Source organism: Malaclemys terrapin, chromosome 10 (assembly GCF_027887155.1).
Source record: "Malaclemys terrapin pileata isolate rMalTer1 chromosome 10, rMalTer1.hap1, whole genome shotgun sequence".
NCBI classification, from domain to species: Eukaryota; Metazoa; Chordata; order Testudines; family Emydidae; genus Malaclemys; species Malaclemys terrapin.
Window position 1 is genome coordinate 81,137,783 of NC_071514.1, and position 27,947 is coordinate 81,165,729.

The 27,947-nt window shown below is 60.3% G+C and overlaps 1 protein-coding gene across 1 annotated transcript; it reads right to left on the bottom strand.

The window, feature by feature from the left end:
• Positions 1-455: 455 nt before the first annotated feature.
• Positions 456-27,930, bottom strand: FLII (FLII actin remodeling protein). Its single transcript, XM_054041800.1, has 30 exons — positions 27,821-27,930; positions 25,081-25,191; positions 22,945-23,016; positions 21,271-21,351; positions 19,325-19,410; positions 18,479-18,640; positions 17,468-17,571; positions 16,512-16,687; positions 15,869-16,026; positions 14,917-15,001; positions 13,735-13,882; positions 13,305-13,441; positions 12,568-12,780; positions 11,821-12,000; positions 11,465-11,547; positions 10,854-10,928; positions 10,079-10,162; positions 9,363-9,534; positions 9,124-9,228; positions 8,307-8,498; positions 7,867-8,055; positions 7,303-7,442; positions 6,838-7,084; positions 4,765-4,919; positions 4,575-4,635; positions 3,494-3,622; positions 3,122-3,228; positions 2,626-2,731; positions 2,234-2,299; positions 456-1,807 (listed from the first exon to the last, which is right to left on the bottom strand). The coding sequence occupies exons 1-30, from the start codon at positions 27,881-27,883 to the stop codon at positions 1,673-1,675; spliced, it is 3,822 nt and encodes a 1,273-aa protein (XP_053897775.1). The 5' UTR covers positions 27,884-27,930; the 3' UTR covers positions 456-1,672.
• Between the last annotated feature and the right edge of the window lie 17 nt (positions 27,931-27,947).

Here is a 27,947-nt window from a genome sequence, read left to right on the forward strand (position 1 = left end):
GTAACAGTCCCCTAACCTCTGGCTGAGTTACTGACCGCTCAGCACATCGTGTAAAGACTTCAAGTTACAGAGAAGCCACCCGTTAAACCGGAGCGTGTGGGGCCGGGCTCGGGGAAGTGCAATCTTTATTGATATGATACAGAACGCACCAGCCAGGCACGGAGCTGGCACTTACAGTCACGGCGAGGGGGGCTCGGAGTGCAAAAAGTGCTTCTCGACCTTGTGCGCCAACGGGGAGGGGGGGGGCGGGAATTTAACCCCTCTCCTGCGGCTCTGCAAGCAGCGCTGTCCTAGCACAGGGCCGGGGGGGTCCAGCCAGCTGATTCCCCTAGCTGCAGCGTGCAGGAGAAAGTCTGGGCTAAAACCCCAGTGCCCAGGGTGGTGTTATAGTGCCCCCTAGTGGCCGACACTGGCCACACCATGGCTCACCACCATAGCAGGCTTCAAGGGCATGGCTGCCTGGCACAGCTGGTGCTGGCCTGGGTGGATCATGTCTGCACATCCTTGCTGGTTACACTCCCCGCTCTGGCTGTGTGACTTCTTGCTGTATAACAGACCGCAGCAAAGCCCCCGCCTGTCTCTAACCCTCCCCAGGCTGGTAGGAGAAGGGGCTCCCCCCTGATCCGCAGTCTCACAGGGGCTGGGCCCAGCAGCATAGCCATGGGCACGTAGGTCGTAGAGCACAGGGGCAAGGGAAGGGAGAGGAAAGGCACCTACTGCCCCTGGAAGCTGATAGGAAACGGTGGATTGTGCCTTTGCCAGGCAGAGCCCAGAGCCTGCTCGCATGAGGGTAAAGAGCCAGGCTGCTGCTGGCAGCACCCGGCTGGGTGGGGACTGACAAAGCGTGAGGTGCAGGCTGGCACCGGGCTGCTGCTTCAGGGATTTTAAACACAGCCACAGCCTCCCCCTGGAGAGCAGGAGGTTCCTGGCGCTTGTGTAGCCTGGTGGCTGATACCACCCCCCCAGTTTCACACCCACTGCTCCCCCTGCCTGGCCGTAGTGCTCCCCTCCCCGCTGTCTGAGCTGGCTCTGGCCCACCGCTGACCTGCATTCCCTCAGCAGGAAGCTGCAGCCATTCTCCAGCACCACTGAGCCAGATAGCCGCACCCAGCCTCTCCTGCCTGGAGCCGAGGTCCCTCCTCTACCCCGGCTTGGCTCCTGTCCCTACAGGCCCTGCACCCTGCTCTCACCCCTACCTGCTGGGGTCAGACCAGAAGCACATTGGCAGGGGAAGAAATAACCTTATCAGCCCAATACAGCCATGGGCCCCAGCCTGATCCAGCCCTGAGCCCCTCTTCAGCGCCAGGAGCTGGTACCAGAGCAGAGGGGCTGGGCCTTGTCCCCTTAGGGCAGGTGAGGTGCAGCATGTAACAGGCCAGGCTGGGAAGTTTTAGTCACATAGCTTCAGCACCGGGGGCTGCTCCCCACGCCCCTTGGGGTGTCTCTCCGGGAGAAGGGCAGCTCCGGGCCAAGCCCTCTGCTAGGAACCAGCCCCTGCGCGAGAGACAGCAACAGCAGCAAAGCAGCGGGGGGAGGTGAGGGGGGCAGACGGCCCTAGAGGGCAGAGGCAGGTTCTGTGCCTCCCCTTGGGGAAGCGTCACGCTGCAGAGGACCTACAGGCTGGCTGCCGGCTCCAGCCGCTCCGGCAGGGCAGGTGCTCCCCCGCGGCTCCTTAGGCGGGCGGCTTGCGGAAGACGCCCCAGGCGTGGAAGCAGCGGGTGAAGGGATGGGGCTCATTGCCTTTCCGCACCAGGCGCAGCTTCCGGGGGTGCTCGGCCGCCTTCGAGCGCATGTGCTGGATGTACACCTGAAAGGAGGGGAAGGGGTGGCCTCAGGCACTGGCCCCCCCAAGGCCAGATCCTGCTCCGTTCCTATTGCACAAACCAGGAGGAGGCCCCAGGGAGCCAGGGCTGCTGTGCTCCCAGCCAGGGGCTTTGGAACCTCAAAACAGGCCTTCCGCTGCGCCCGCAGGGGCTGAGCTCTGTCCCCAGGGGCTGGTGGAGGCGCAGCCCCGTGCCGCAGGCCCCAGCGGGTGTCAGGGCTGAGCTAGTGCCAGATGCTGCAGCATCTCAAGGGGAAGGGGCCAAGCTGCTGGACCCACCCCCCAGGAACCATGTGCCAGGGCAGTAGACTCCCTCCACCCCCAGGGGCCTGTCAGAGGCTGGAGGAGTGTCTCCCTCCACAGCAGCTTTCAGTCAGTCAGAACCAGGGAAGCTTCTCGAGATGCCCTTACCTGGCAAGCTTTCAAGCTCAGCTTGATTTCCACCTGGCTTGTCTGGGTTCCCACCCACATGTAAACCTGCAGGGAACAGCAGAGACAGCAGGGTTAAGGCGGCGCTGGTCAGAGCGCGAGACGGGAAGAGCAGATCTGCTGCAGCCCACCCAGGCCTGGCTCATCCCCTGCCGCACATAGGCAGGGCCTCACGCGGCATCGAACCCCCACTAGAAGTGGGAGGATCTGGGCCCAGGAAGGTCCTGGGGGAGAGACTGGGTTCTCTGGGGTTGCAGCGAGAGGTTCCCTACAAGGGAGCCTAGACCCGGCTGCAGGATGCAGAAGAGTTACCGAGGACAATGACGTGGCTACAGCTCACTCTGCACCGGGGGCGCCAGGCCCTGGGAACTCACCTCCCGGCCGTTGTCCAGCAGCATGATGTCGTCGTCCGCCAGGTCATCCTGGCAGAAATCGGAGCACTTCTCCGACACGGAGAAATAGCCCTTCTCGTTGGAGCACCTGCAGCGGAGAGCCAAGCCACCGTTAGCGAGGGGGCGTGCCCTGCCTTGGGCCAGCCTGGCTGTCCAGGGCAAATCCTGGGCACCAGTGGCCATGAGTTTGTCAGATCTCAGCTGAGCCCTGGGGAACATTTTCCTGAGCTCTACCAGTCCAGTGGCCAGCAGGTCACAGTGCCTAGGGTCTCCTCCCCCCAGGGCCAGCCCAAATAGGCAGAGACTACCCTGGTGGCTTAAGGAGCAGGCTGAGCAGGGCTGGGGAGGAGATGTGCGAGCCCGTGTTTCGAACAGGCACCCAGCGAACGGATGTCAGGAGCCCTGACCAGCCAAGGACCTGTCTACCCAGCGGCTGCTCTGCCCGTGGGCTCCGGGGACAGCAGCTGCTGGCACGCACCTGAACAGCCGTGAGTACTTCATGTAGTCGGCGTCTTCGTCGTAGGCCTTCTGGCCCCCGATGCCAACCCAGAAGAAGTTCTCCGGCTCCTCCCCTTCGTTTATCACCTGGCACACAGAGCGGAGGGGTCAGGGGGCTGGAGGGGTTCAGTCGAATCCCGAGTCACTTCCTGCTCTAGAGTTCTGGGAGCAGAGGCAGGGAGAGGACCGAGCTCTCCCTGGCTCCGCTCTCCATGGCTGCACCCCAGAGGGAGCAGTGGCTGGCCGAAGCTGGCTAGACCAGCGTAGCTAGAACAGCCTTGCCCATCTGGCATAGAGCGCCACTGAGAACCAGCCACCAGACCACGACCACAGAGGCTCCGTCCTGCCTCACCTGCTTGCTGTACGAGTCGTCGAACATGTGGTTCATGATTTCCTCGGCTAGCTTGGCCTCCTCGGGATCGGCGGCCCGGCCCACCCAGGTGTAGACGATGCCTTGGTTATCGGTGCTCTCGAACGGTACCTAGGGGAGTGGAGCATGGGTCAGGGGGACAGGAGCAGAGCCCTTGGGCTGGATGGGAAGCCCGGGCATAAGGAGAGGAGACATGGGACCAGATGAAGTCCCCGTCCACAGGGGAATCACGCTGAGAGAAGGGCAGAAGGAGGCTACAGGTGGAGGGATGTGGTGCTTTGGCTTAAACCAGGAGTTTAGAGCAGCTTGATGCTCCCACGGTCACCCCCCAACGTGGCTTCACGGACACGGACCAGGTTCTTCTGCCGGCCAGTCTATGCAGGGTCCTGATCCTGCCCCACACCCTCCTCCCCCAAGCTCGAGGCTTCCATTCCTCTTCTCCCTTAGATGCTCCTTGCCCATAATCTGTGGGGAGGACATGGCAGGCAACCAGCACCTTCAAGGGCAGCCATAGATGCATGGCACCTCCTAGGACCAGCCACGAGAAGGATGCCCACGAGCGGCATGTGCTGGAGCAAGGTCAAGACGAGGAGGGTGGCAGCAGGAAGCTTCAAAGGACTCCACCTCATCCTCTTTGCTCACCGGCGCTGGAACTGGGGGGAGGCCGGGGCGGGGGGGTCATGCCCGCCCCCACTTTTTAAACCAAAGAAACAAAGCACAGAATTCATGTCCCCCACAGATTTCACCCCCACCCCTCGCCGAACAATCCATTCTGCTGGGGAGGCACCGCAATTACACTTTTTGCCCACCAGGGGCTGCTGTGGTTCCCGAAGAAAGGGTAGCGGGTTCACGACTGGAGCAGCCAGCTGCAGGGGAGGGAAGAGAGCACTTAGGCCTTGGCCACCCAACTTCTACAAAGGTTCTGGCGCCTTGTCCTCGCTCCGTGTGGACCCGGGGCCGCGGCGTGAGCTGTCGCTGCAGCGGGTCCAGTCGGAGAGTGTGCTAGCCCTCGGAGCCCACAGCAGAGCGCCAGGGCCAGCACACTAGCCCCAGGCCTGCTCACCTTCAGGATGAAGCAGAACTCGGAGTTCAGCAGGCAGGAGTCGGTGTTGATCTGGATGCACCTGCAAGGGACGAGAGGAGGAGGAGTTCTCAGCCCCAGCCTGGATCCCCACCTACCCCAGCCCGGCCGGCCCATTCAACCCCTCCAGGGAGGAGGCTCCAGTTAGCAGAGCAGCTCCCCTGGCTCTCACCGGGTGCAGAGGGCGCTGCCGTTGGTGCGGACGTGGTACAGGCTGGGCTGCAGGCTGTTGTCCTTGGACTTCCTCTTGCCCTTGTGGATAATGAACTTCCTCTTGAAGTGAGACAGGAACTTGGGGTTCTCCTGCTGCTGGGTCATGCGCACAACCTGGGTGCCAGGGGATGGCGTTAGAGGTGTCCAGGGCCGGGGACACTCACACTCGGAGGGGACCCTGGGACGTGTGCCGACCCGTCAAGTGACAGAGCCATCGGCTAGCAAAGCATGCTGGGTACAGTAACGCCTCACTTAAAGTCGTCCTGGTTAACGTTGTTACGTTGCTGATCAATTAGGGAACATGCTCGTTTCAAGTTGCGCAATGCTCCCTTATAACCTTGTTTGTCAGTCGCCTGCCTTGTCCACGGCTTGCAGGAAGAGCCAGGGCTGCCCAGAGGATTCAGGGGGCCCGGGGCAAAGCGATTTCGGGGGCCCCTTCCATAAAGAAAAGTTGCAATACTATATTCTCGTGGGGGCCCCTGTGGGGCACGGGGCAAATTGCCCCACTTGCCCCCCCCCTCTGGGCAGCCCTGGGAAGAGCAGCCCGTTGGAGTTGGCTGGGGGGGGGCATGGAACCAGCGTGGGCCGGCAGCCCCCCCATCAGGTCCCCACTCCCCTAAGTTCCCTGTGCGGCAGCCGCCCAGCAGGCTACCAATTGCTGGCAGTTCAGCTGTCCCTCCCCCCACTGCCATGTGCTGCTCCTGTCCTCTGCCTTGGAGCTGCTCCCGGGAGCCTCCTGCTTGCTGTGCAGGGGGGGCCAGAGGGGGGCTAATGTCAGGGTGTCCCCCTCCCCCCCGCCACTTACCCCTTCTCCATATAGAGCAGGGGGGAGACAACAGGGCTCAGGACGGAGAGAGCTGGCCACAGTTGCTGTCTCAACTTCCTGATCTTTTTAAAGGCAATGTATTTAGAGTGTGGTGTCAGCGTACTTAAAGGGGCAATGCGCATCTCTCTCTCTCACACACACACACAGGGTGTGTGTCTGTCTCTCTCTGCCATGCTGTCTCCCCTCCCTCCATTCCTGCTGCCTTGTAGCGGGTGAGGCTACATTAACAACAATGGGTTAACTCTGGAGGACTCAGCGAGTGCTAGTTCATCACTGAGCAGCAAGGGATTCCCTGGGAAATATCCCACCCTCTGACTCCTCCACCTCAACCACGCTTCACAATCATCATTGCTGTGTACAGTATTCAATTGTTTGTTTAAAACTTAGACGGTGTGTGTATAGTTTTTTGTCGGGTGAAAAAAAAAAAAAAAATTTCCCTGGAACCTACCCCCCCCCCTCCCCATTTACATTAATTCTTATGGGGAAATTGGATTCGCTTAACATCATTTCACTTAAAGTCGCATTTTTCAGGAACAGAACGACAGCGTTAAGCGAGGAGCTACTGTACCTACATGCAAATGAGACCCTGCCCCAGCTGCCTTCTGGGATGCAGCCACCCGAGGAGCAGGCTGCCCCCTGCAGGCGAGCGCAGGAACACGCCTGACCTCAGGAAGACTCAGCCGTATGCTCCAGCCACCTGGCTGAGCCACCAGCCGGATGGGGCTGGGCCTGCGTCACCCTCACGGGCTCCTGGATCCTCGGCTGTTAGCCAGGGCAGGTCGGCAGCGCCTGCCCCACCCAACGGGAGCACCTGAGTGTCACACCTACCTCAGGGCAGCTCGAAGCTCTCCCCCCTCCCCCCCCCGGGGTGGGCAGCAGCCCCCAGAGGGTTCTGGGAGCTGGCACCAAGGCTGAGCCCTGCAGCTGGGAGACGGGCGGGTAATGTCCTGTCCCGCCCCAGACAGCAGAGATTAGATGGCCTTGGGGAATGGGATTTCACCTTCTACAGCCCAGCTCGTGGTATGGCCCATGGGGCTGTATGGAAGGGGTGCTCCCAGCCCAGGGGAGGGCATATATAGGGCAGGGGCCGTGGGACTCCTAGTCTGGGTCCTGAGAGCTGAGGTGGGGGGGGAGGGGGAGGTGCTCAGGCTCCCAGCTCATGGTGTGGCCCTTGGGGGCGGGGGGAAAATCAGGCTCCCAGCTCACCTCCAGCTTGCCAGGGAAGAGACTCTCGAACTTCTTCTGCAGGCTGAAGGTGAAGGTGAGCCAGCCCATGTTGGAGGCCTCACGCCCCTGCCAGAAGTACACGATGCACTGGAAGTCTTCCTCCGGCTGCTTCTCCTCCTCCTCCTCTTCCTCCTCGTCCTCCTCCCCTCTCTCTCCATCCCCTTTGTCACCGCTCTTCTTCTTCTTCTTCTCCGCCTCGTCCTCGTACTCCACTGGCACCCAGTACCTGTCAGCATAGGGGGCGGGGATCCCAGTGACGTGGGGGGGAGGGCAGCCCCAGTCCCACCATATCCCAGAGCTCTCCTGGCCTCCCCAACCCAGCAGCCCCATGCCACGCTCACTCGGGGGCTGGGGGGGGGGCGCTGGCAGAGGATCAGCCTGAGGGACGGGGGCGGCGGGAGGAGGGGGCGAGAACTGCCCAGAGAAGGTAGGGGCGGGTGTTACCTGCACAGGAAGACGTAGCAATCCTGTGTGTGGAAGTGTCCGAACTCCTCTTCAGGCAGGCGAGCAAATTTCTTGCCCTCCAGGACAAAGCCCTCCATGCCGTCCAGGTCCTCGTTCCACTCCTCCATCAGCTGCTCCGCCTGTGCCGCACGCGGAGAGACGCGCACACTTAGGAGGAGGACGTTGCAATGGGCGGCAAGCTGGCCTAGCAGTTAGCGCTCTGCATGGCAGCCTAGGGGACCCTCGGGCCAGTCCTGGTCCTGAGAACGGGGCGGGGGGGGGGAAAGAGGGGGGCTTGCAATGGCCTTTTCCCCACACCCTCTCCCAAATAAGGAGAGATCCAGGGCATAGCCAGAGCCCCAGCCCACCCCCTCTCTCTCTCCCACCCCAGCCTTGGCTGCCCCATGGCCAGCTGGAGGGCCACAATGCTGGTGCCCAAGGACTCAGGAGTGGGAGCCTAGGGCAGCGGCGTTGGCAGAGAAGGTCCCAGCCCATCCCTACCAGGAAGGGCCCAGATGACTCCCCCGAGGGTCTTTCGTTTACCCCCCCACCCCCGCGTCGTACCTCCGTCAGGGCCATGGGGGGCTGGCGGGGCAGGAACAGCGCCGTCAGGTCAGCCTTCATCTGATCCTTCTTCTCGGCGTCTTTCTTCACCTTGCCGGCCAGCCCCTTGGCCTGCAGCACACTCTCTGCGTTGCGGGTGTAGTCCACCTTCAGCACGTCGTCCCAGTTCTTGAACTTGGACTTGAACACCTGCAGCGGGGGGGAGGAGAGACACGCCGGCACGGGGCGCTTCAGCCTCTCCCGGGGGGCTCCCTCCCCGCAGGGCAGCTCCCGGCATGGCTAGAAGGGAAGCGTGACGGACACCGTCTCCCACCCCGCAGACCGGTCGGGCCACCCCAGGGCGGCAGCTGGCCAGACCCGGATTCCCCAGCCAGGCCCAGCACAGCGTCACTGGCCGCTCCCGAGGGGCAAGGCGAGCCCGGGCCCCAGCGCCCCCGTACCTGGCACTCGGTGCCCTCCAGGTTGCGGATGACCATGGCGTGCTTGGGCCGGTGCAGCATGCTGCACAGCTCCTGCCCCAGCTTGAGGGCCGCCGCCCGCACCAGGCGCGGGGACTTCCTGCCCACCCAGATGAAGACGTCGGACCAGCAGTCGAGGATGTACACGGCCTTGGTGTTGAGCAGGCTCTGGAGCTGCGGAGCAACCGGGAGAGGAGGAATGGAGCGGGCGGGGGGGCTGCCCCATGCAGGGATCCCCCCCCCCCACTCCCAGAGCAGGACCTGGGGGCTAAGCAGGAGGGGGAGGGAGCCGTACAGGCTGCCAGCCCAGCACCTCAGATAACTCTCCTGCACAGCAAGAGGCGCCCGGCCCCTCGCCCTGCCTCAGGGCCAGGCCCTGGCAGCATCCTCAGCTGGGAGCAGGGCCCGAGCTCAGATCCCCACCCTGATGCCCCCCGCCCCGCTCCGAAAAGAAGGGAGTTTCCTGACAGTCCCCACCTCCCACTGGGCTGGAGATGGAGACGGGGGCCCCACCCCAGGGACCGGCTCTCCCGCTCGGGGGCACCATCCACTCCTGAAGCGATAGGGAGACGTTTGCGAGCAGGGCCTGAACTCCAGGCCATTTCCTGCTCCAGTGCCTGGCGGGAACAGGGGCAGGGGGAGGAGGCGGTAGAGGGCCGGCAAATCTCAGATCATCCATCCACATACCCAGCCCCCATTGCCTCAGCGGGCACAGCTCCACCCTGGCCGGGCACGGCCTGTGGCACACAGCCTGGTGGAATGGACCCCTCAGTCTCCGGCCTGCCCCACCCCGCCATACCAGTCGCATCTCCGGCAGCAGGTCCACCTTGGGTCGCTTCTGGTGCTCCACCGAGAGCTTGTAGTTGATCTGGGGCAGCTCCAGGTAGCCCAGCCCCAGGCCGACCTGAGACGAGGAGAGAGGAGAGGGATGAGGGGGGGCGGCCAGAGACGAGGCAGAGCCCAGTCACAGGGCACGGGCACCCCTCTGCCACAGAGAGGCTGCCCCTGGGGGCACACGGAGCGGGAAGGGGTCTCTACCTTATAGAGCTTGGGCTTGGCTGGCTGGAAGTCGTCCGGGACGTTGGCCTTGATCTCCTCGGGCTGGCCCCCCAGCACCTCCCAGAACTCGGGCGGCTCCTGGCCCTGGTTCAGGAGCGTGATCTCCGCCTTCCCCTTCCGCTCGTTCTTGTTGATCTTCTCAGCGAATAGCCTGCGCGGGACGATTGGGGGATGGGAGGGGGCCCGAGAGAGACTCCAGTTAGATCCCAGGCCTGGGGCGCTGCTGGGGCCGGCAGAACAGTAGGAGGCACCAGGCCGGGCCTGCGTCAGCAGGTGAGTGTGTGGGGGAAGGGCCACCCGACCCACAATGGTAGGAGGAAGGGAAGGTGGCAGGGGGTCGCCGTGCCCTGTGATGGCAGGTGGGAGGCCGGGGGGGGGAGGGATGCCCTGCCCTGCAGGAAGTGGCATGGGGGTCGCCCGGCCCATGAGGGCAAAAGGGAGGGCAGGTGGCCAGGGGTCGCCAGGCCCTGTGATGGCAGAGCGGCAGCGGATGCCTCTCACACGTCCTCCCGGGTTCTGGAGCAGGCTTTACCCGGCGGGCCTGGCGAGCGCGGCAATCACCCTGCTCCCCAACGGGTGCTGCTGGAGCGCGACCAGCGGAAGGGGGCAGAGCGCACTCGGCGCCCCCTAGTGTTGGTGCCCGCTGGCTCCGGCCCTGCCATGCCCCCTCCCGGCTGCCCCTCTGCGGACGCTACCTGGCTTTGGTGGTGCTGCTCAACGTGGCCTGGCTCCCCCTCCACACGGAGATCTCAAGGCCGTTGTCCAGGAGGAAGACAAACCTGAAGCCGGGGTGGGGTGGGCAGAGAAGAGGGGTCAGCGTGGTGAACCGTGGGAGCCCAAGCACGGCTGAATCCAAGAGCTGTGATGGGAACTCAGTGGCAGAGACACTCCCCCCCCCACACACACACACAGCTGGTAGCTGCTTGGGGGAGCGGGACCAGGAGAGAGCTACTGGCCCGGTGGCTGCCAACACGCACAGCAATGGCTTGGTTTGCCGGCAGGGGCGGGCAATTCGAGCTCTGGAGGGGTCTGCGCCATCATCGCGGCACCTGAGCCCCTCGTGGCAATGAAGGCGTTTAACCCTGAGCCCGCGGGAGACAGGGCAGGGCTCGCAGCCCCACTGCTCAGACGGGACAGGCCCCGTTCCTCACCCCAGTTGCCCGGGGAGCCTGTTCAGAGCAGGGAACGGAGCCGAATATCCAGAGTCCCAACCCGGGGCGGTGACGAGAGCCTCTGCCGACACGCGCGGGGCCCGACGTGGCGTTCCCACCTGCCGCCCCGGCGTTAACACTGCAGGCACCGGTCCAGACAAGCTGAATCACTACGATCCCTGAAGCTTCCGCTGCCGGACGGGGGTCTGCAGGTCCCCACGCCTATCCCGGCAGGCCAGTCCCCCTGCCCCACCGCACGAGAGGCACAGACTTGGGTGCCGTGTGTCTGCAGAGCGTCCCAATCCCCCTCCGCACTCACCGGGGGTCCAGCGAAGCAGCCTTAAGTGTCACGGGCTCCAGCTTAATATTCTTCTTCCCATAGATGCGATACAGCCTGCAAGGACACGTAGTATGTGGGGGGAGAGGGTCACGAGAGAGCCCACCGTCTGAGGAGAACCTGCCCCCACAGGGGCATGAGGGGGACACTGCGCCCCACAGGACTGGGCAGGAACAGTCTCAGAATGGATCGAGGGGTGGCCTGGCCTCTGGAACTCACTGCCACAGGATAACAGAACACCCCAAGCGCTCTGTCGGATTCCAGCCGGGTTTACATTCCGTGGGTCACGGGCACCCGTGGTGACAGCCGCTTTATTCACGAGGCCTCCTGCTCTAGAGGAACAGAGAGGGCCTGGAGAAGCTCGTCCTGTGGACATGTGTCCAGGACCGGAGTGCCCAAACCAGCTCCCACTGAGGACAATGGACGGGCTCCCGTGGATGGGTGCGGAGACGGACTGGGCCCAGAGCCCTGATGGGCTGTGGCCCTGCTCTGGTCAGGCGGCTTCCCTGTGCCTGCATGCTATGTAATCGCGGCACCGCAGAGGGTGGCTGTGGCCAGTAGTGCACCCCCCCGGTCCCTCCACGGCGCCCTACCTGGTGATGTACTGTGCGTCCTCGACGGTGTAGAAGCCGCTGGCCGAGCCCCCCTCAATGTAGGAGATCTCGTGGTCGAACACCTAGGGGTGGGGACAAGGGATCAGCTAGGAGCCGGCCGGCTCGCAGCAAAAGGCTTCTCTGCTTCCCTCCTGGCAGGGTGAGGACTGGCTGCAGGGGACTGCCCAGTTCTCCAGCCCTGGGACAGCTGGGGAAGGAAGCGGGGGTCTGTACAGGGGTGGATTGGTCTGTATGGGGTTGTGTGGAGGAACTGGCAGCTGTAGAGAGGGTGGGGGTGTGGGCAGAGGAGGAAGGCAGGGAGGGAGGGTGGTCGGGGCGGTCGAGGGGGGAGGTACCTGGATGAACTCCTCGCTCTCATCCCCCATCTCCTCCCGGATGGTGCGGCACTGGGCCCCCAGGTAGTTGCGCAGGTTGACGGCGTGGATGGCCGCGCTGGCCTTCTTGTCCAGCGTGGCTTCGTGCCCGATCCAGTAGTAGATCTCCCAGGTCAAGGAGCCACTGTCGTCCAGGAACGTCTGCGGGGAGAGGCCAACGGACAGAGCAGTCGGTGGGGCTGGAGGAAGCTGAGTGGGTCGCTGCGGGGGAAGGGTGGGGGGCGGACGGCGTTTCCCTGCTCTCTAGGCCACCCACAGAAGCCCCGAATACCCACACGGCCCTGGGACGCTCCCTGCAGCCTGGCACAGCATGGGGCCCACTGCATGGGAGAAGCTGGAGCTGACGTAGGGGCGACTGGGATGAGGGAGCCATTCCCTGCAGACTGTCACTCGCCTCGGGGGAGCCCGGGGAGGGTGGGACCTCGGATTTTATTTTGTGTCTTATCTCCCGCCCAGAGGATTAAACCCTTTGAACCTAGGGAGGGAGCCAGGACCCCTGGGTTCTATCTGCAGCTGGGAAGGAGCGTAGCCTAGTGGCTAGAGCAGGGGGGCTGTGAGCCGGGACCCCTGGACTCCATTCCCAGTTCGGCCCTGCCTGGCCTCAGACGAGTCACTGCGCTGCTCCATGCTCACTTTCCCCAGGGGATTGGGGGCTCAGGGCCCTGGGCCACGCTCCAGGCACCCCGCAGGGCACAGCAGCGCCGGTACCTTCAGCACAATGTAGCAGTCAGCTTCGTAGAACTTCCCGTTGAAGGCCTCGTCCACCAGGGTGGGCACGAAGTTCTCGATCTGCCAGACGGAGACACCAGGGATCTGCCCCACGTCCTCCGTGAAGAACTCCGAATAGTTGAGCTGGGGCTTCTCCAGGCTCTGGTCCCAGCGGCGCGTCTTTGGGTCTGTGTATTTCATGTCCCCGTTCTCCTGTCGGATTGGGGGCGGGGGGGAGGAGGAGGAGGAAAAGAGGGTGGTGAGGTGCCACCTGGCTTCTCTCCACTCACAGCCCTAGGCCTAGACCTTGGGCCGTGTTTGACCCCACAGTGCCCCAGATGCTGAGCATCTTCCTAGGGGCAAACTGGAGCTGGGACCAGACTTTCATGCCAGGCCTCTGGAGCTGACCCCAGCAATCGAGGCTCCTCCCTGGAGCTTGGCCGGCCACGAGCTGCGTCGGTTCCACCAGGGCTCACGGGAGTGACGCCAGCAGCTGTGACTCAGACACCCAGGGAGCAGCTGTGTCGGGACAGTCCTGAGCCCAGCTGCCCGGAGGGCCTGGGTGTCCAATGGGAGAGAGCTAGGGCCGAGCAGACAGAGGCACAGAGCACCTGCAGGTTGCATTGGCCTCAGGACGAGGGTGGACGCATGTGGGCTGTGGAAGGGAGGTAGCCGAGGTGGAGAGAGAGAGACTGACAGACAAACAGCACTCATCGCCCCGCCCCACCCCTTCCTACCTCCAGTTTCTTGTTCTTCTCTTGAGCCACGTCCGACATCCCCTTCAGCACCTGCTTGGCCTGATCGTCCTGCGCTGCCGAGTCCTTGCGCCGGCGAAGCCGCATCTTGCGGGCCGTGGGGTCCTTCGTGCCGCTCCCTGGGAACACGGGCAATATGGGTGAGCTCTGGCAGATCACAGCCCAGAAATCACCGACACCTACTCAAGACCCCAGGCTGGGTGAGGGACCCTGCACCGTGGGGCGCTCTCAGGCCAAGGCGGGAATCGTTTGGCACTGCTGGTGCCACGACAGGAGAGACATGCCACAGCATGGCCAGGAGCCCTCTGGTTCTGTACCCTGCTCCCAGCTTCGGGGATTCCCAGTCCTCCTGACTCCTCAGGAGCCAAGCTTCAGCTGGAGGTGACGTCCCCCCCGTTGCCCCGTGGTTCACCTGCTGCAGCCGCTGCGACGGTGGCGGGCGAGGCACCAGCCAGGCGCAGCTGGTTCTGCAGGGAGAAGTCGATGTTGTACCACTCAGAGGTTTTGTCCACCGGCTTGGGGGGCATCACCAGGTTGGGGTTCTCCCGGACGTCCAGGATCTGCAGAGGCACGGGACAGAGAGGTGACCCAAACGGCAGCCACAAGAGAGACCTGGGCACCAGCTGGTTCTCGCTCTGCCCCAGAGAGCCCCAGGGGCATTGGCCGGGGGAGGGGATCCTCCTGTGCCCCATCAGGGTTTAGGGTCAGTGTCTGACGGTGCAAGGCTACAGTCGGGCAGGGCGAACGAGACTCGTTTCCCAGGCGCTGGGATGCCACGCCCTCCCCTGCCAACACGAGACCCACGTCCAGCACCGGGCGCACAGGGGCCCGGGCTTCACCAAGGCAGGAGGGCCCACAGCCAGGCAAACGCCATTTAGAACAGATCAGATGACCCCGGAAACAGGCCCCTCGCCGAAAAACACTGGTCGTCGGCAGGGGGCCTCTCCACCCCCTCCAGTGCAGGCCCGGCGGGCAGGGATCCTACACCAGGCAAGGCCCAGCAGGGGTGATCCAGGGTCTCCCCACTCACTCGTGCTGCATGGCATAACCCACTTCAGCATGGCACCAGCTCGCTAGGCCTGGCTGGGCGGCAGAGGGCGCAAAGGGCTCTCAGACGGCTCCATCGGAGCAGCTCCTGCCCAGGGGCGTGGGCAGCATGATCAGTAGGACTGGGCCTGGGGCTAGAGCCCCCCAGTCCCTTCGTTGTACTCCCAGTGCCTTGCTGCCTGGCCGCAGGTCTTAACCCTTAGAGCCTCAGGCCCACATCCGGGATGGCGTTAGGCTCCCAGTTTCCTACCGCTGTGCAATGGGATTATCCCGACCCAGTACATGAACTCAGGCCACCCCATGGCTGGCAAGGGGTGCAGAGAGCCTCCCCCCTGCCCAGCCCATTGGGAGTGGGGAGCACAGGCTGGCGCTGCAGGTGGGGTTACCCTCCGCAGAGGGGTCAAGAGCGGAGCCGTGCCCTATGCTCACACACCAGCCCGCACTCCCCCGGGATGCCTGGATCCTCCCCAGGGCCCGGCTTCCATGGCAGCCCGGGGCCTGGGATGTCTGCCCGGCAGGCGCCGGAGAAGCACGGAGGGTCCCTCACCTCGACGTCCGTCAGGAAATGAACAGCCTCCGGCAGGGTGACCAGGCGGTTCTTGTTCAGCACCAGCTTCTTCAGCTTCGTGCACCTGGAGGGGCAGAAGACACGCTAGGAGAAGCCTGGCCCCCGCTCCCGAAACGCGCTGGGCTGATGCGGAGCCGCAGGGCAGGGCAGGGGGATCCCAGAAGGGGAGGAAGGAGGGACACAGGGGGCAGAGGGGACAGCGCCACCCAGAGGAAGGAGCTGGGGGAGCCATCACAAGCCAGCTCAGCTCTTCATGGAAGGGGGCTGGGAAGCCGGCTCGGCCTGGGCCGAGTCCTTAGATTTTCCCTGCTCCGTACGTCGTCCATCTGCCCCGTCCCACCCGGACGCTGCTCTACGCTCAGGCCCAGCTTCGCCTGCAAGAAACGCAAAGCCCTTCCTTCCCCTCTGCAGAACGCACCCACCTGCTCCTCCCTCCCCTCCGCCCCAGACATGCCGCCCCCCTCCCTGGCAGCTCAGAGATCTGCACCAAGCGGATCTGCCCTGGAGAAGTCAGACTGAGTCGTCATCCACCCCCGCTGGGTTTCAGAGGGGGCTGTGAGCTCACAGGGGGTGGGGCGGGGGCTTTCGCCGCCAGGCTGCGGACGTCGTCAGCGGTACCTGAGCTCAACACATAGCAGGGCTGATATCGGAGGTGCCGAGTCCCCACCCAGGCCAGCGACGGCGGCGGGTGCCAGTCCCGCCCTTTGCAGGTGTTCGGGGTGGATAACCGGCAGCCAGAAGGCGCACAGGGATGGAGAGGACCAGTCGGCCTTGCCGCTCAAATCCAAAGCGAGCGAACGGCTTCCTTCCCTATCCCCACACAGCAGCCACCTGGGGGAGACTCTGCCCCAGGCTGCGGGGAGGATCCCACTTCTGTCCTCCCGGACCCAACCCAACTCGGACAGGCCAGGGCGGCCGGCGGGTCGCTCACCTGCACAGGCTCTCGGGGATCAGCTCCAGGTTGTTGTTGGCTGCCATGAACTCCTCCAGGCTGGCGAGTTTGCCAATGCCAGAGGGAATGCCGTCGAAATCCAGCTTGTTAGAGTTCAAGTAGAGCTTCTTCAGCTTGGTCAGCTTGCAGATGGCAGACTGGGGAGAGAACGAGACACGTGCCACAGATCAGGGAGAGCCGATAGCCTGGGCCACTGGGCTCTGCATCCTGCCAGCTGCTTGGACAAGTCACTTAGCCGCTCTGTGCCTCAGTTTCCCCAACTGTACCATGGGGATAACGGCACCGTCTGCCTCCCAGGGGTTCGGTGAGGCTAAACCCATTACAAACCGTGAGGGGCGCTGATGCTATGGTAAGGGGGGCCCAGGAGCTCTTAGCTCAGCCTGAATCAGCGAGGAAAGCCCAGGCCTGTTGAGTCAGAGGATGGGGAGCCAGCGGGATTGGGGGGGGGGAGGGGACCAGCCCCTCGGGTCTGTGATGCCGCTGTGGCATTCACAGCTTCACAAGCCAAGGGCCAAGCTCCAGAGAAAGCCACCAGGCCTGTCCCAATGAGACCTTGCCCTAAGCTTGGCCGTGGGAAGCCAGCCAGCTCCCGGATGTCATCTCAGGGGAGATCGCTACGTACGGGCAGTGAGGTGAGCTGGTTCCGTGACAGATTGAGGGTCTCCAGTTGGGTCCACTGGTCGATGCAGAGGGAGAGCTCGGAGATCTGGTTGCTGCTCAGGTTGAGACGGCGCAGGCTGGAGAGGGTGTAGAGGCACTCGGGGACCCGGCTCAGCTCGTTGCAGGCCAGGTCCACGTCTGGGGAAGAAGAGCAGAAGGGATGTGAAGCCACCAACCGGACTGGGCCCAGGTCAGCAGAGAGGCACGGAGAACCCAGGTCTCTGGCTGAGTTACACAGCAATTGTGAGTGCGCAGACGTGATGCCAGGATAATCTAGCAGGTCCTGGCCTGAACGCATCCACTTTCACAGGGACGGGGCAGGCAGCCCATCTAACAGCCGCACTCTTCCCAGCGTCAGAGCCTGGACCAGCTCCACCAATAGGAGCTTGGCCAGCGGGCTCAGGACGGGGCCAGAAGCAACAGGATCATTTCAGGGGCATCATCCTTGCAACAGCTTGCCCCACCCAGCCATGCGGCTCAACCAGGTGGCTGTCCCAGTGCGCTCTGGGACTGCAGGAGTAGCTATGCCATGGGCTGCCCACGCTGGTACTGGGAGCAGGGGCTTCTGGGTAATTTCCTCAGACACAAGGTACTGCATTGTGGGATGGAGGGAGGAGGAGCGGCTGGACCAGGGAAGATGCCGCTGTGGATGACAGGATGAGCCAGGTCTGGTCCTGGGAGATGCACCCAGCCAGCTTTGTCCTCAGCGCTGGGGACAGTCACGGTGTGTGGACACGAGCTGCCATGCGGGTGGCGTGAGCTCAGCCAATGGCTCGCCGGGAGCGGGACACCTTTCTCCTAGTGCCGGGCCTCCTCGCTGGACCGGCCCTGTTGCCCGGCAGCAGTCGGAAGGAGGCCCGGAGAGGTGCCGTTTCCCCACATGTGCCCCCTCAGCCCCCGACTCCATGGGCGGCTCACCTGCGAGGTTGCTCAGGCCCTCCAGGCTGGTGGGCAGATTGCTCTGAGTGCGCTGCGTGTTCCTCAGGTGCAGGGTCTGCAGAGCGGTCATTGCAGGGAGCTGCCTTTATGTGGAAAGAGAGAGAGAAGCAGTGAGGGGAGCTCCACCGCTGGGCCGAGCTAGGGACTGGCGGGGAGATCCCGGACCAGAGGAGAGCAGGATCCCAAGCTCTGGTTCAATAATAGGTTAGATAAAGGTCTATCAGGGATGGTCTAGACAGTATTTGGTCCTGCCATGCGGGCAGGGGACTGGACTTGATGACCTCTCGAGGTCCCTTCCAGTCCTAGAGTCTATGAATCTATAAGAGGAGGCGGGATGCAGCACGTCCACGCCAGGACTGGTTTAAACCTGGTCTCAGCTTTGCTGGGTTTCCGCCCAGCTCCCCAGGGACATGAGCCCATTCCACAAGAGCCATCCCTGCACCCGGCTGGAGGCCAAGGGTGGACTGGGCCGTGGGAGCCGGATCAGCCCTTCCTTCCTAGAGGTCGTGCTGCTGGTGGGGGCCTGGGGAAAGGACCTGTGCCTGCCAGAGCTAGGCAGAGAGAGACGACCAGTCTTTAGGGCTTGGCCGGCACCATGAGGTCCAAGAAACTGGTCTTATTTAAAGACTTAAGGGCCGGATCCCAAGCTTCAGAAGGTCAGTAGGGGGAAAAGGGGGGGGGGGTTCCATTGATGTCACGGGGGGCTCTGGATCAGGCCCCAAGAGGCTGGCCATGTCCCTTCCAAAAGGGCTCGTTGGAGAGGAGCGAAGGGGCCCCCCAGGCTGGGTTCTCGGGCGTTTATTGGGGAGAAGGCCTGTCTGGTTGTCTGTCAGCGGCCCCATGCAACCAGAAACCCATCAAGAAACCGGATCCCTGGCCGGACACGTCTCTTCCCAGGAGAGCGGCTAGAAGAGAGCCCAGCCCGAGGGCACCTCTCCTGAGCGCCGGCAGCCCGCACCACCCCGGCGGAGCAGCAGGATACCCCTCTACCTGAGCTGGGCGTGCAGCAGCGGGTTGTTGTTCAGGATCAGGGTCTGCAGGTGCACCAGGCGCCTCATCTGCGGCGGCAGGCTCTCCAGCTTGTTCTCGCTCAGGTCCAGGTACAGCAGGTCCGTCAGGTTGATGAACAGCTGGTTGGGGATGTTATCAATGCTGGAGGAGAAAGACGAGCCACGCTCGGTTTACCAGCCGGGAGAGGGGGAGGGACGGAGGGCGCTTCCCAGGGCCGCGCTGCACGTGCCAAGAGTCTACACGGCAATCCGACGTGTCCGCAGCATGAGGAGACGTCCCCGGGCTGGCTTTGATCTTTGGCCAGTGAAGCCGCACGGGCCAGGGTCATACAACCTGGGCCACTGCAGCTTCACTGCCGTGGTTATTGGCGCTAACTCAGGTCTCCACGTGCAGCAGTCCCCCTGCCCCCCAACTGGGTGCAGACACACGCCCAGGCTCTCGGGCAGCCCCAACAGGGCAGCAGGGAGGTGACCCAGCTTAGCTACCCTGCACAGCCAGGGGCACGATCCTGGCAGCGAGGCAAAGACTGGGGCTCTCCCGGGTTCCGACAGGGACACGGGCTTCCCCGGCCCAGGGAGGGAAGGCATTTACATAGAGGAACCGGGCAGCACGGGACAAGCACCCAGTGATCTTCACCAGCGGCTCTCAAGTGCCCCTTGCGTCAGTTCTGCCTCCCTTCTCTCACCCGTCACCAGCCCCCAGAGGCGCAGGCCTCCCCTAGATCCGGAGAGGGGGTTTGTTTGACAGGGAAATCCACGCCTGCCTGCCCAGCCAGGAACCCCCTGCATGCAGCCTTGGCTGGAACCCCGGAGCAACCAGACCCACCTGTTGTGGCCGAGGTTGAGCACCAGCATGTTCTTGGCATTCTCCAGCTCCCGGGGACACTCTGTGAGCTGGTTGTAGCTCAGGTCCTGGGGGAGGGGAAGCAAGAGAGCTGTCAGGAGAACCCCTCCATCCCAGCTGGCACGGAGTGGCCCGCCCAGCAACAGCCCCCCTCCCATGGCTGAAATCAGCCCCCTCCTGCCACCGCAAGGATCTTCAGGGCCACACTGCTGATAGATCGGTGCATATATCCAAAGCCAGGACTCGGCCTCCAGTCATTTGGCCTTAGCCGTGGTTTGTGCTACCTGCCCAGCAGGTCACAAGGACGCCACGTATTGTGCCATTTCCAATACAGCTGTCCTTCGTCGATTCCCTTCAGAGGGGCATTGGCGCCACTCATGGAGTCAGCCACTGCCAGCTACCCGTGGGGAGCTCAAGCACATTGGGGTTTTGGTGTCTCACACCAAAACGGTGGCTGCTTATTGGACCTTTACTTATTTCTCAGCTAGATCATCGTGTTTATGAAAGAAAGATTAGAAATCCCCAAGGTTATTCCTGAGCAGACTAAAATGGAGACTAATTTAGAGGGCAAGCAGGTTATGACGTGTATTATGGTAAAGTGTATTACCATGATGCCCTAAGGTCCTGAGCAGAGGTCAAACTGGGCGTTACCATAATACACACAATGATAACCTCAGGTCCCAATCAGGATCTGGGCTCCATTGTTGTACAGACACATAAGAAGAACCCTGCCCAGAGTTAACAGCCTGTCTCTTTAAAAAGGGAATCCAAGAATTAAGCCATTATACTGTCCGTAGCTGGGTTCTTTGGTGAGCCTTATTGACAACAGCCAGGTTTTATTAATAAGAGCCGGGACGGTCAAACCTGCCGAAGAAAGTTACACTCCCAATTCCCATGGAAAGCCAATGGGCGTTAGGCGCTTTTTAACAGGCTCACCCTCGGTAAACAGGACAGTCACACCTTGCGGCACGCGTACATTTGTAAAGGGTCAATCAAGGATTAATAGATGTGATAAGCATGTTGCAAACAATCAGGTAGAATGTGGTATTGGGTAGGCTTGGAAGGATTCAATTTTACTGGAAACGTGGATTTCACCACACCCACACTCTAACCACCAGAAAAATATTTCCAACCGTCAAAATGTACAGATAGGCAATGTCAGAAAAATGCTGCTTGAGAACTTAGGAGTTTGATCGAAGGAAATTTACTTTGTATAAATATTGACCTGGGATGTTGACAATTTGTGTTTTCACAGTTATAAAGCTTTAACCTTTTGAATCTCAACATCTACCGTCATTGACTAATTTCTGTCTGACCCCCTCCCATAATTTCACACAATTGAGACAATTTAAATTGATACAAATCTAAAAAATGCCTAAAATAAACGTTGATTATTTTTCACTGAAATTGTCAAATTAAAAATAAATAAATGACATGCTGCTTCGCCTAGCTATAGGTGGGGATAAGCACAGCAGTAGGTGGGGTTAGAGATCGTTCTAAGCTCTAGTTTATAAGCAACCTTTGGTGCTATTAGACTTCAACAACCGAGGAGCCATTTATTAAAACCCGGATTTACTGAGCCTGTATAGCATTAAACCATTCATGAACGTGCCCTGACTCAAAGCAATTCAGAAAGATGGGTACGATCCCCATTTTAAAAAGTGTCACAGACAGGCAAAGAGACTTGGCAGAGGTCACACAGCAAGTCAGTGGCAGAGGCAGGAATTGAACCCTGGAGTCTGGGCTCGCACCCTTTGCTCTAATTACTAGACAATGCTGCCTCTCTTTTGGGTTGATTGAACATGTTGGTTTAGGATTCCCTTCCCCTCCCCACTGATGCTGTTGGAATCTCTCTGCTTCTTTAGTTTCACTACACTGATTGGGTTAGGAGAGCAAGGAGGGACCCGGAGCGAACAGGCAGCACATACCAGCACCGAGAGGTCATCGAGCTGGAAAATGTCATCAGGAACTCCTGAATTCTTCAGGCTGTTCGCTCGAGCCACAATTGCCTTAAAAGGGGAAAGAGAGATTTATAGTCACAGCTCTGGAGCCAGGCACGGCCCAGGCCTTCGCAAGCCCCTGACTCAGCACCTACATCAGAGCAGGGACAAAGACTGACCAGACGTGAGCAGGTCCCGCTGGGCCCAGAGGAGGAGGATTAGCAGAGGGAGGCAGCATGTGGAAGGGAGGGCTAACGGGGACAGAGGAGAAGCTGGGTGGGATCAGAGGAGAGAACAGAAAAGCTCCTGCCATACGGAAGGGAAGCCCTGGGTTGGGGGAGGGGGTGGATACCGACCCGTTCAGCCTCTCAGCCACAGTGCTACATTCAGGGATCTCCTCCGACCCACCACCAAACATAACTTCAGCCAGACCAAGGGCCCAATCCTCTCAGCTCCCAGCAGTGCCAATGGCTGTTAAGGGCATCCAGCCTCCCCCACCCCCCAGAGAAAGGCACCAGCACCCACCCCCACCAGGGAAGAGCCCCAGGCTGCATCTCCACAGTTGCTCCATGCTGGGCCACATAAGAACGGCCATATTGGGTCAGACCAAAGGTCTATCTAGCCCAGTCTCCGGTTTTCTGACAGTGGCCAGTGCCAGGTGCCCCAGAGGGAATGAACAGAGCAGGTAACCATCAAGTGAGCCATCCCATCGCCACTTTCCAACAGGGGTTTCCAAGTGCATCGTGACACCCCTGTCTGGAGGTTAAAGCCTTAAATATGCTGACAGCATCGACATGGGCACAGGTGCACCGAGAGGGACCTCCGCAGGCGGGGAGCCCCAGAAGGCAGAGCCCCTCTCCCCTGGTGGGGGGATAACCATTCAGCCCCACCATCGCTCTGCTGATCCCGGCAACGAGACGCTTTAAAAAAAAGACACACAGGCCCGGCAGCCAGGCCTCTGCCTGAGAGCGACCCAGGGTGCCAGCCCCTTGAAGGAGCGGCAGCCAGGAAGCCGGTCGGGTTACAGAACAGCAAGCGGTTCAGGAAGTTACCAAAGCATGGGGCGGTGTGGGGGGGAAAGGGGGGTTGGATCTTTGTGGACTAAGCCCTCCTTCAGGGTTTGCAGCAGATCCAAACCATTCCCCGAGCAGAGCGTGGGGAGAATCCGGCTCCAGAGCAGCCAATCCCTCCTCCCCTGCGCGAGACGGACCGGCGCCAGCGGCCACGCACAGGCCCAGGGGAGGCACTGGCACTCGCCCTTGGAAGTGCAAAAGGAGAAGCAGCGCAGGATGCCTGCGTGCGGTAACTGCAGACAAGACCAACCCCCGCGCCAAGGCAGCCCCGGAGCATTTCCACGCAGCTAGAGGAGTCAACCTCTAGAGCGGGGCGAGTTTCTAAGGCCACATCGAAGAGCTCGCTGGCCCTGTTCAGATGGGTGCCACTTGACAGCACCGGGGAGCTCTCCGAGCTCGTCCATTGGCCCAGCTGGGCCTTGGCAAGGGAGCCTGGGCTTCCAATCTGGGATCTGTCCAATTGATGCGTCCGGGGCGGGTTCATGTCGACCAGCGGGAGAGGAGAGGCCAGCCGTTAGAGGCTGGCTGCTGAGCGTCTGCAGAGAAACGCTCTCTCCTGGCGCAGAGGGACGCGGCGCGGGTTACTCACCCGGAGGCACGGCAGGCCGGAGAGCTCTCCGTGGAGCGTGGTGAGGTGGTTGTGACTCACAGACAGGTGCTCCTGTTTGGAAAGCGAAGAACAAAACGCCTGGTTATAAAACACAATGAAAAGAAATCGGGGCACCGCCAGGCCGTTTGGACTCTGCTGGACCCTTCTGCCCCTTCCCCCAGCTTGTGGTGCCTTGTCTCCTTAGACTGGCCAGCTCTTTGGGGCAGGGACTGGCTACTACTGACCTAGCGTCTTGGTGTAGGGAAATAAAGGATCATCCTGGTTTCGTCATCCCGCCAGGAGCTGGAGCATCAAACCATGCTCCGAACACAGACAGACTCCTTCAGTCAAGTCCCCAACACTCCGGCTTGTCTTGCCAAACATTGTTTTTATAGGCCCTAGACACCCCTCGGCAGGTGGATGCTAGAGAAGAGTTCCCCAGCGTTTGCTTTTTCTCATTCCAACGGAAACTGGAATTTATTTTCTAAATATTCGCCCTGCTGCAGCCCAAACATCGCAGCATTTTGTTGAGCGGCAGGGTGGCCTCGATAGGACTCAGGAGACCCAGGGTCTTTCAATTCCCTGCGATTCCACAGACTTCCTGAGTAGTCTTGGGCACACCACAGTCTCTGTGCCTCAATTTACCACATTCCCTACCACCAGTGGTGTTGGGAGGATAACTACATGAAAAGACTGTGGGGTGGGGGCTAAGATAAATGCCTTGAATGGAGAAGAACCTCCTTTGTAAAGCTCTTTGAGATCTATGGATGAAAAGCACTATTTAAAAACTAGGTATAGAGAGATCACAGGGGAACCTCTCAGTGAAACTGACTACAAACCGAATAGGCAAAGAACAGAAGTGAAATTGACTGAACTATTTTTGTTTGGTTACAAACAGAAATCAAACGACTGGTGAATCCGGTTTAAAGACGTTCACTCCACTCTAATCAGCAAAAGCTTCCCTCTCACAAACACTTATGAGCAAATTTAACTTGACCCCTGTGTATCATCGCACTGACATCCCTGAGACCATTCACGTGAGTGAGGTCAGGCAGGCACGCAGCCGCTAGACTGACATCTAGGACAGCATCAGTCACACAGATCATGGGAGTTCCTGGGGGCATGGTTATAAGCAAGAGTTTTAACCTGACGGGATTCCATTAAAGAGAATCTGAAAAGAAAAACTAAACAAAATTGGGATTGGAGCCCATTTTTGCTTCTTTATAATGTAGAAAGCAGGCCGGAAAGGAGGTGCGTTTGCCCACCCCACTAGATAGTCAGATCTTGTCTACGAAGGAAGGCTCTGTGGAGAACTAGTGAAGTTATGACACAGATGCACAGATTCCAAGGCCTTGGAATTACCTAGTTAGAACACAGGCGACACAAAACCACAGAGCAGTTCCCGCATCAAGCCATCACTTCTGATTGAGCGACGAGAGATATTTTACAAAGACGCCCAGTCTGGACTTAAAAGACTTCAAGTGATGGTGAATCCACCACATTCCTCTTATCACAAGACAGTGAAAGCCAAGCAGCGGCGGGAGAGAAAGACCGTGCAGCGCCTCGCACAGGGGAGACTCCATTCTTGGTTTCATTCCAACATCTAATGAGCACTTTGGCTAAAGAAAAGACCCAAGCCCAGTTTTTAAAGATCCTTTGCAGGTCACCCTTAAAGAGGGTGTGTACACACACACCCTGGAATGCACAGCAGGGGAGATAGTATGGCCTAGCAGATAGAGCACCGGACCAAGCCACAAGGGTTTTATTTCTGGCTTGGCCACTGGCCTGCTGGGTGAGCTTGGGCAAGTCACAGCACCTCCCCGTGCCTCAGTTTCCCCAGCTATGAAATGGGGATAATCACACTGACCTCCTTTGCAAAGCTCTTTGAGACTGTATGGATGAAAAGCACTAGTTAAAAACTAGGTATTATGAGGGTGATGATTGTAGGGGAAGCTTTCAGGTGGGTCTGCCTGCCCACGACGCTTTCTGTTTGAAGCCTGCCAGCTCTGTTCACTGGCGCTCCACGGCTCCATGCGATCACCTGCATTACAACTCACACACCCTCCCAAAGCCCAGCTTCCCAAGAGGAGCGTCCATGCGGCAGCGAGGGCTGGCAGGTCTCTGCACAGCTCTTACCAGTTTCTGGAGGGAAGAGAGCTCCTCCGGCAGGTAGCACAGGCCCGTCCTGTTGAGCTTCAGCCATCGCAAACTGGTCATGGACTTCACGTGGTCAGGAAAATAGCCACCCTGAGAGGAGAGGGGGAGAGAAAGAGGCATTTTACGGCATCCGATGGGCACAGAAATGGGCATTGCCAGGTTTCTCATCCACCTGAGATGAAACAGATCCTGTGCTCTTAACATCCTCCACCACACCCCAGGTGTGAAACCAACCAAGGTCACTTTCCCAAGATCCCTGCCAAACATACCAAGGCGACAGGCCGTTCTGACAGGGTAGGACTTATTGTAACAAACTCCCAATGAAATGCACTCAGATGTCGCAGTTCCCATGAGGCTGACGCATCGGATCAGCGCAGAGACAGCCAGACAGGACTCTGAGCAGCACCCCGCCGCCCCCACCCCAACGGTTCTCAGCCCCTGACTCCCACCCCCCAAACATCCTGCAGCTCCCACATGGGATTCTTACCCTGGGACCTTCCATCCCAACAGCAGCCCCCTGTTGTCCCGCCTGTGTGGCTTTCGAGCCCTCCCCTCCCCCACCCTGCTTATGATTTATTTCCCCGCTTATGCGGTCAAGGATCACGGCTGCCCTCTTAGCTTAGAATACAGGTGGCGGCAGGTGCCTTGTCTACAGGTTTTAGATAAACTATCCCAGTGCACACATGCCCAGCTAGGATCGGCCCTGGGAATTGACATAGGGGAGGAGAACATCTCCATAGCAGAGTATAAATGGAGCAATGGTCAGGCAGGTTACGCAAGATTAGGGGGCTTGGAGGCAGCATACATCACACGAACTGACACCAGCTGGCCCTGATTCTGCAGAGGCCCAAGCATACGTGTAACTTCATTCACAAGCGTCTGCTCACGGGCTTCAAGGGAGCTGCTCCCATGAGTGACGTCATGCACGAGTTTCGGTCATTGCAGGATCACGGCCTTAGCAGGCATGTTGCCACCTCTGTTAGGAAGCCGATTTCTTTTCTAAAAACCAACCCAGCCTCCAGAGCCCCGTCCTGGGAGAGGAGGGGCAGATGCATGCGCCCGCAACAAAAGGCCTTTCTAATGTGCAAACCGCTTAACCCAGATTGTGCAACTGCGTTTTAAGGGCCTGCTTAGCAGTAGGGTCCCAGCGACAGGCGGAGGCCACAACCCTGCCAGCCACTTCACAAGACAGACCCCTGCGCCCGTCCCCAATCATACTAACGGGGGCCCACCTGCACGGAACTGCTGGCACGACCAGGGCCTAAGTGGCTATTATTTTGTTTAACTACCTTCCAGGTCAGGTATGCCAACACTGGAATGGGAGGGCTCAGTTGTTGGGTGGGGGTGGGGGGTAATCGCAAAGGAAAAACCTGAATTTTAACCTCAGAGGAGATAAAATCTCTGTGGGCCGCATCAAGGGCCGGCAGAGCTGCAATCCTGCTCCTCAAATGCAGCGACCGGCATGGGCCAGCGTGAGCTCATTATCTGCCAGGCCTGGTTACAGTTTCATGCCTGGTAGGAATCAGTATAAATGTAGCACATTGGGTCATCCCAGGGGCCAAGCTTCTTAGTAGTATAGTCAGATTATGCAGGCACAAAATATCAGTCATGTCACACCACGGGACAAAGCTGGGCGAGTCACTTATGTCTGACATACACAAGCAAAATCACTTGTGACCCAGGGCAAGTAATGGGCCCAGGGAAACAGGGGTGACCTGCGAGCATGGCCAAAGGACTACCAGCCCCCAGCAGCATTTCAACCCCTGGTCGGAGCTTCGGTTGGGGAAACAGAACTCCGAAGAGCAGCATTACCAAGGAGGAAACACGACTGCGGGGTTAGAGCAGGGGACTGGGAACAACAGCGCCTGGGTTCTAGTCCCAATTCTGCCAGCGTGGGCAAGTCATTTCATCTCTCTGCGATGCATCAGAGGTTCTGAGCCCCAGACTCCCACAACAGGCTGTAAAAACGCCACGGCCCAGCTGTGTCACAACAACTGGTTTTCTGCACATAAAGGGCCGGTGTTAGGGGGTAGCAAGCAGGGCAGTTGCCTGGAGGGCCCCCGTGAAGCTAAGTCGGGGCTCAAGGACCTGGGCTTCATCTCCATACGGTGGGGCTTTGGCTTGAGCCACAGCAAGTCTAATGCCGGCCCTGCTTGGCAAACCCCCTGGAACCTGCTCAGGCCCCCAGTTGAGAACCCCTGTTTTACACACTTGTCCCCTTTACAGGGATCATGATTAGTTTCAGTGCATGGCGCCCTGGATTAAAAACGCTAGACAAACGCCAAATCTCATTGCTGTAGCCATTAATAACAGCATGGACCAGAACCAACATGACACAGGCCTACCGTGGGAGCCATTCAGCTCTCCCTCCACGGCCGCACAAAGGGGCTCGGAAATTGCCAGGCGTCTCTGGCAACTAAACACCATCTCTCCTCCTCTCTCAAATATCAGCTCAACAGAGGCAGGCACCGCTCAGATCCCTGGGGGGGCCTCTGGAGGATAAAAGTCCACCGCAGTAGCTCAAAGCCCTTTGGTGCAGCCACAGGGGTGAGCAACTGTCTAAAATTAGCCAGGCAGGAAACAGGCAGGGCCTAGACTCTGGGAGCTGCCCGGCCACCTCCCTGTCTGTCTCCCAGCCCTGGGCTTTGCCCACAGCCCAGCCCCAGAATTAAACTCCCCTCCCCCCACCCAGCCCAGTTGAAGGGGGGCCCTAAGTTACCTTGAAGTCATTCCCACTCAGATCCACCCCCCTGATAAAGGGGAGCACTCCAGTAGCAGCCATTACTCCTCTCAGCTGCAGCCGGTGGGGCTGGCTGTTCCTGCTGGCAGGGTGTGTTACATTGACA

Excerpts from the sequence above, each read along its gene's own strand:
- FLII (XM_054041800.1), bottom strand. The coding sequence starts at position 27,883 with ATGGCTGCTACTGGAGTGCTCCCCTTTATCAGGGGGGTGGATCTGAGT. Across the intron at positions 25,192-27,820 it reads TGAGTGGGAATGACTTCAAG|GGTGGCTATTTTCCTGACCA; the intron begins GTAACTTAGGGC and ends CTCTCCTCTCAG. Across the intron at positions 11,548-11,820 it reads AGAGCGAGGAGTTCATCCAG|GTGTTCGACCACGAGATCTC; the intron begins GTACCTCCCCCC and ends CCCCACCCCTAG.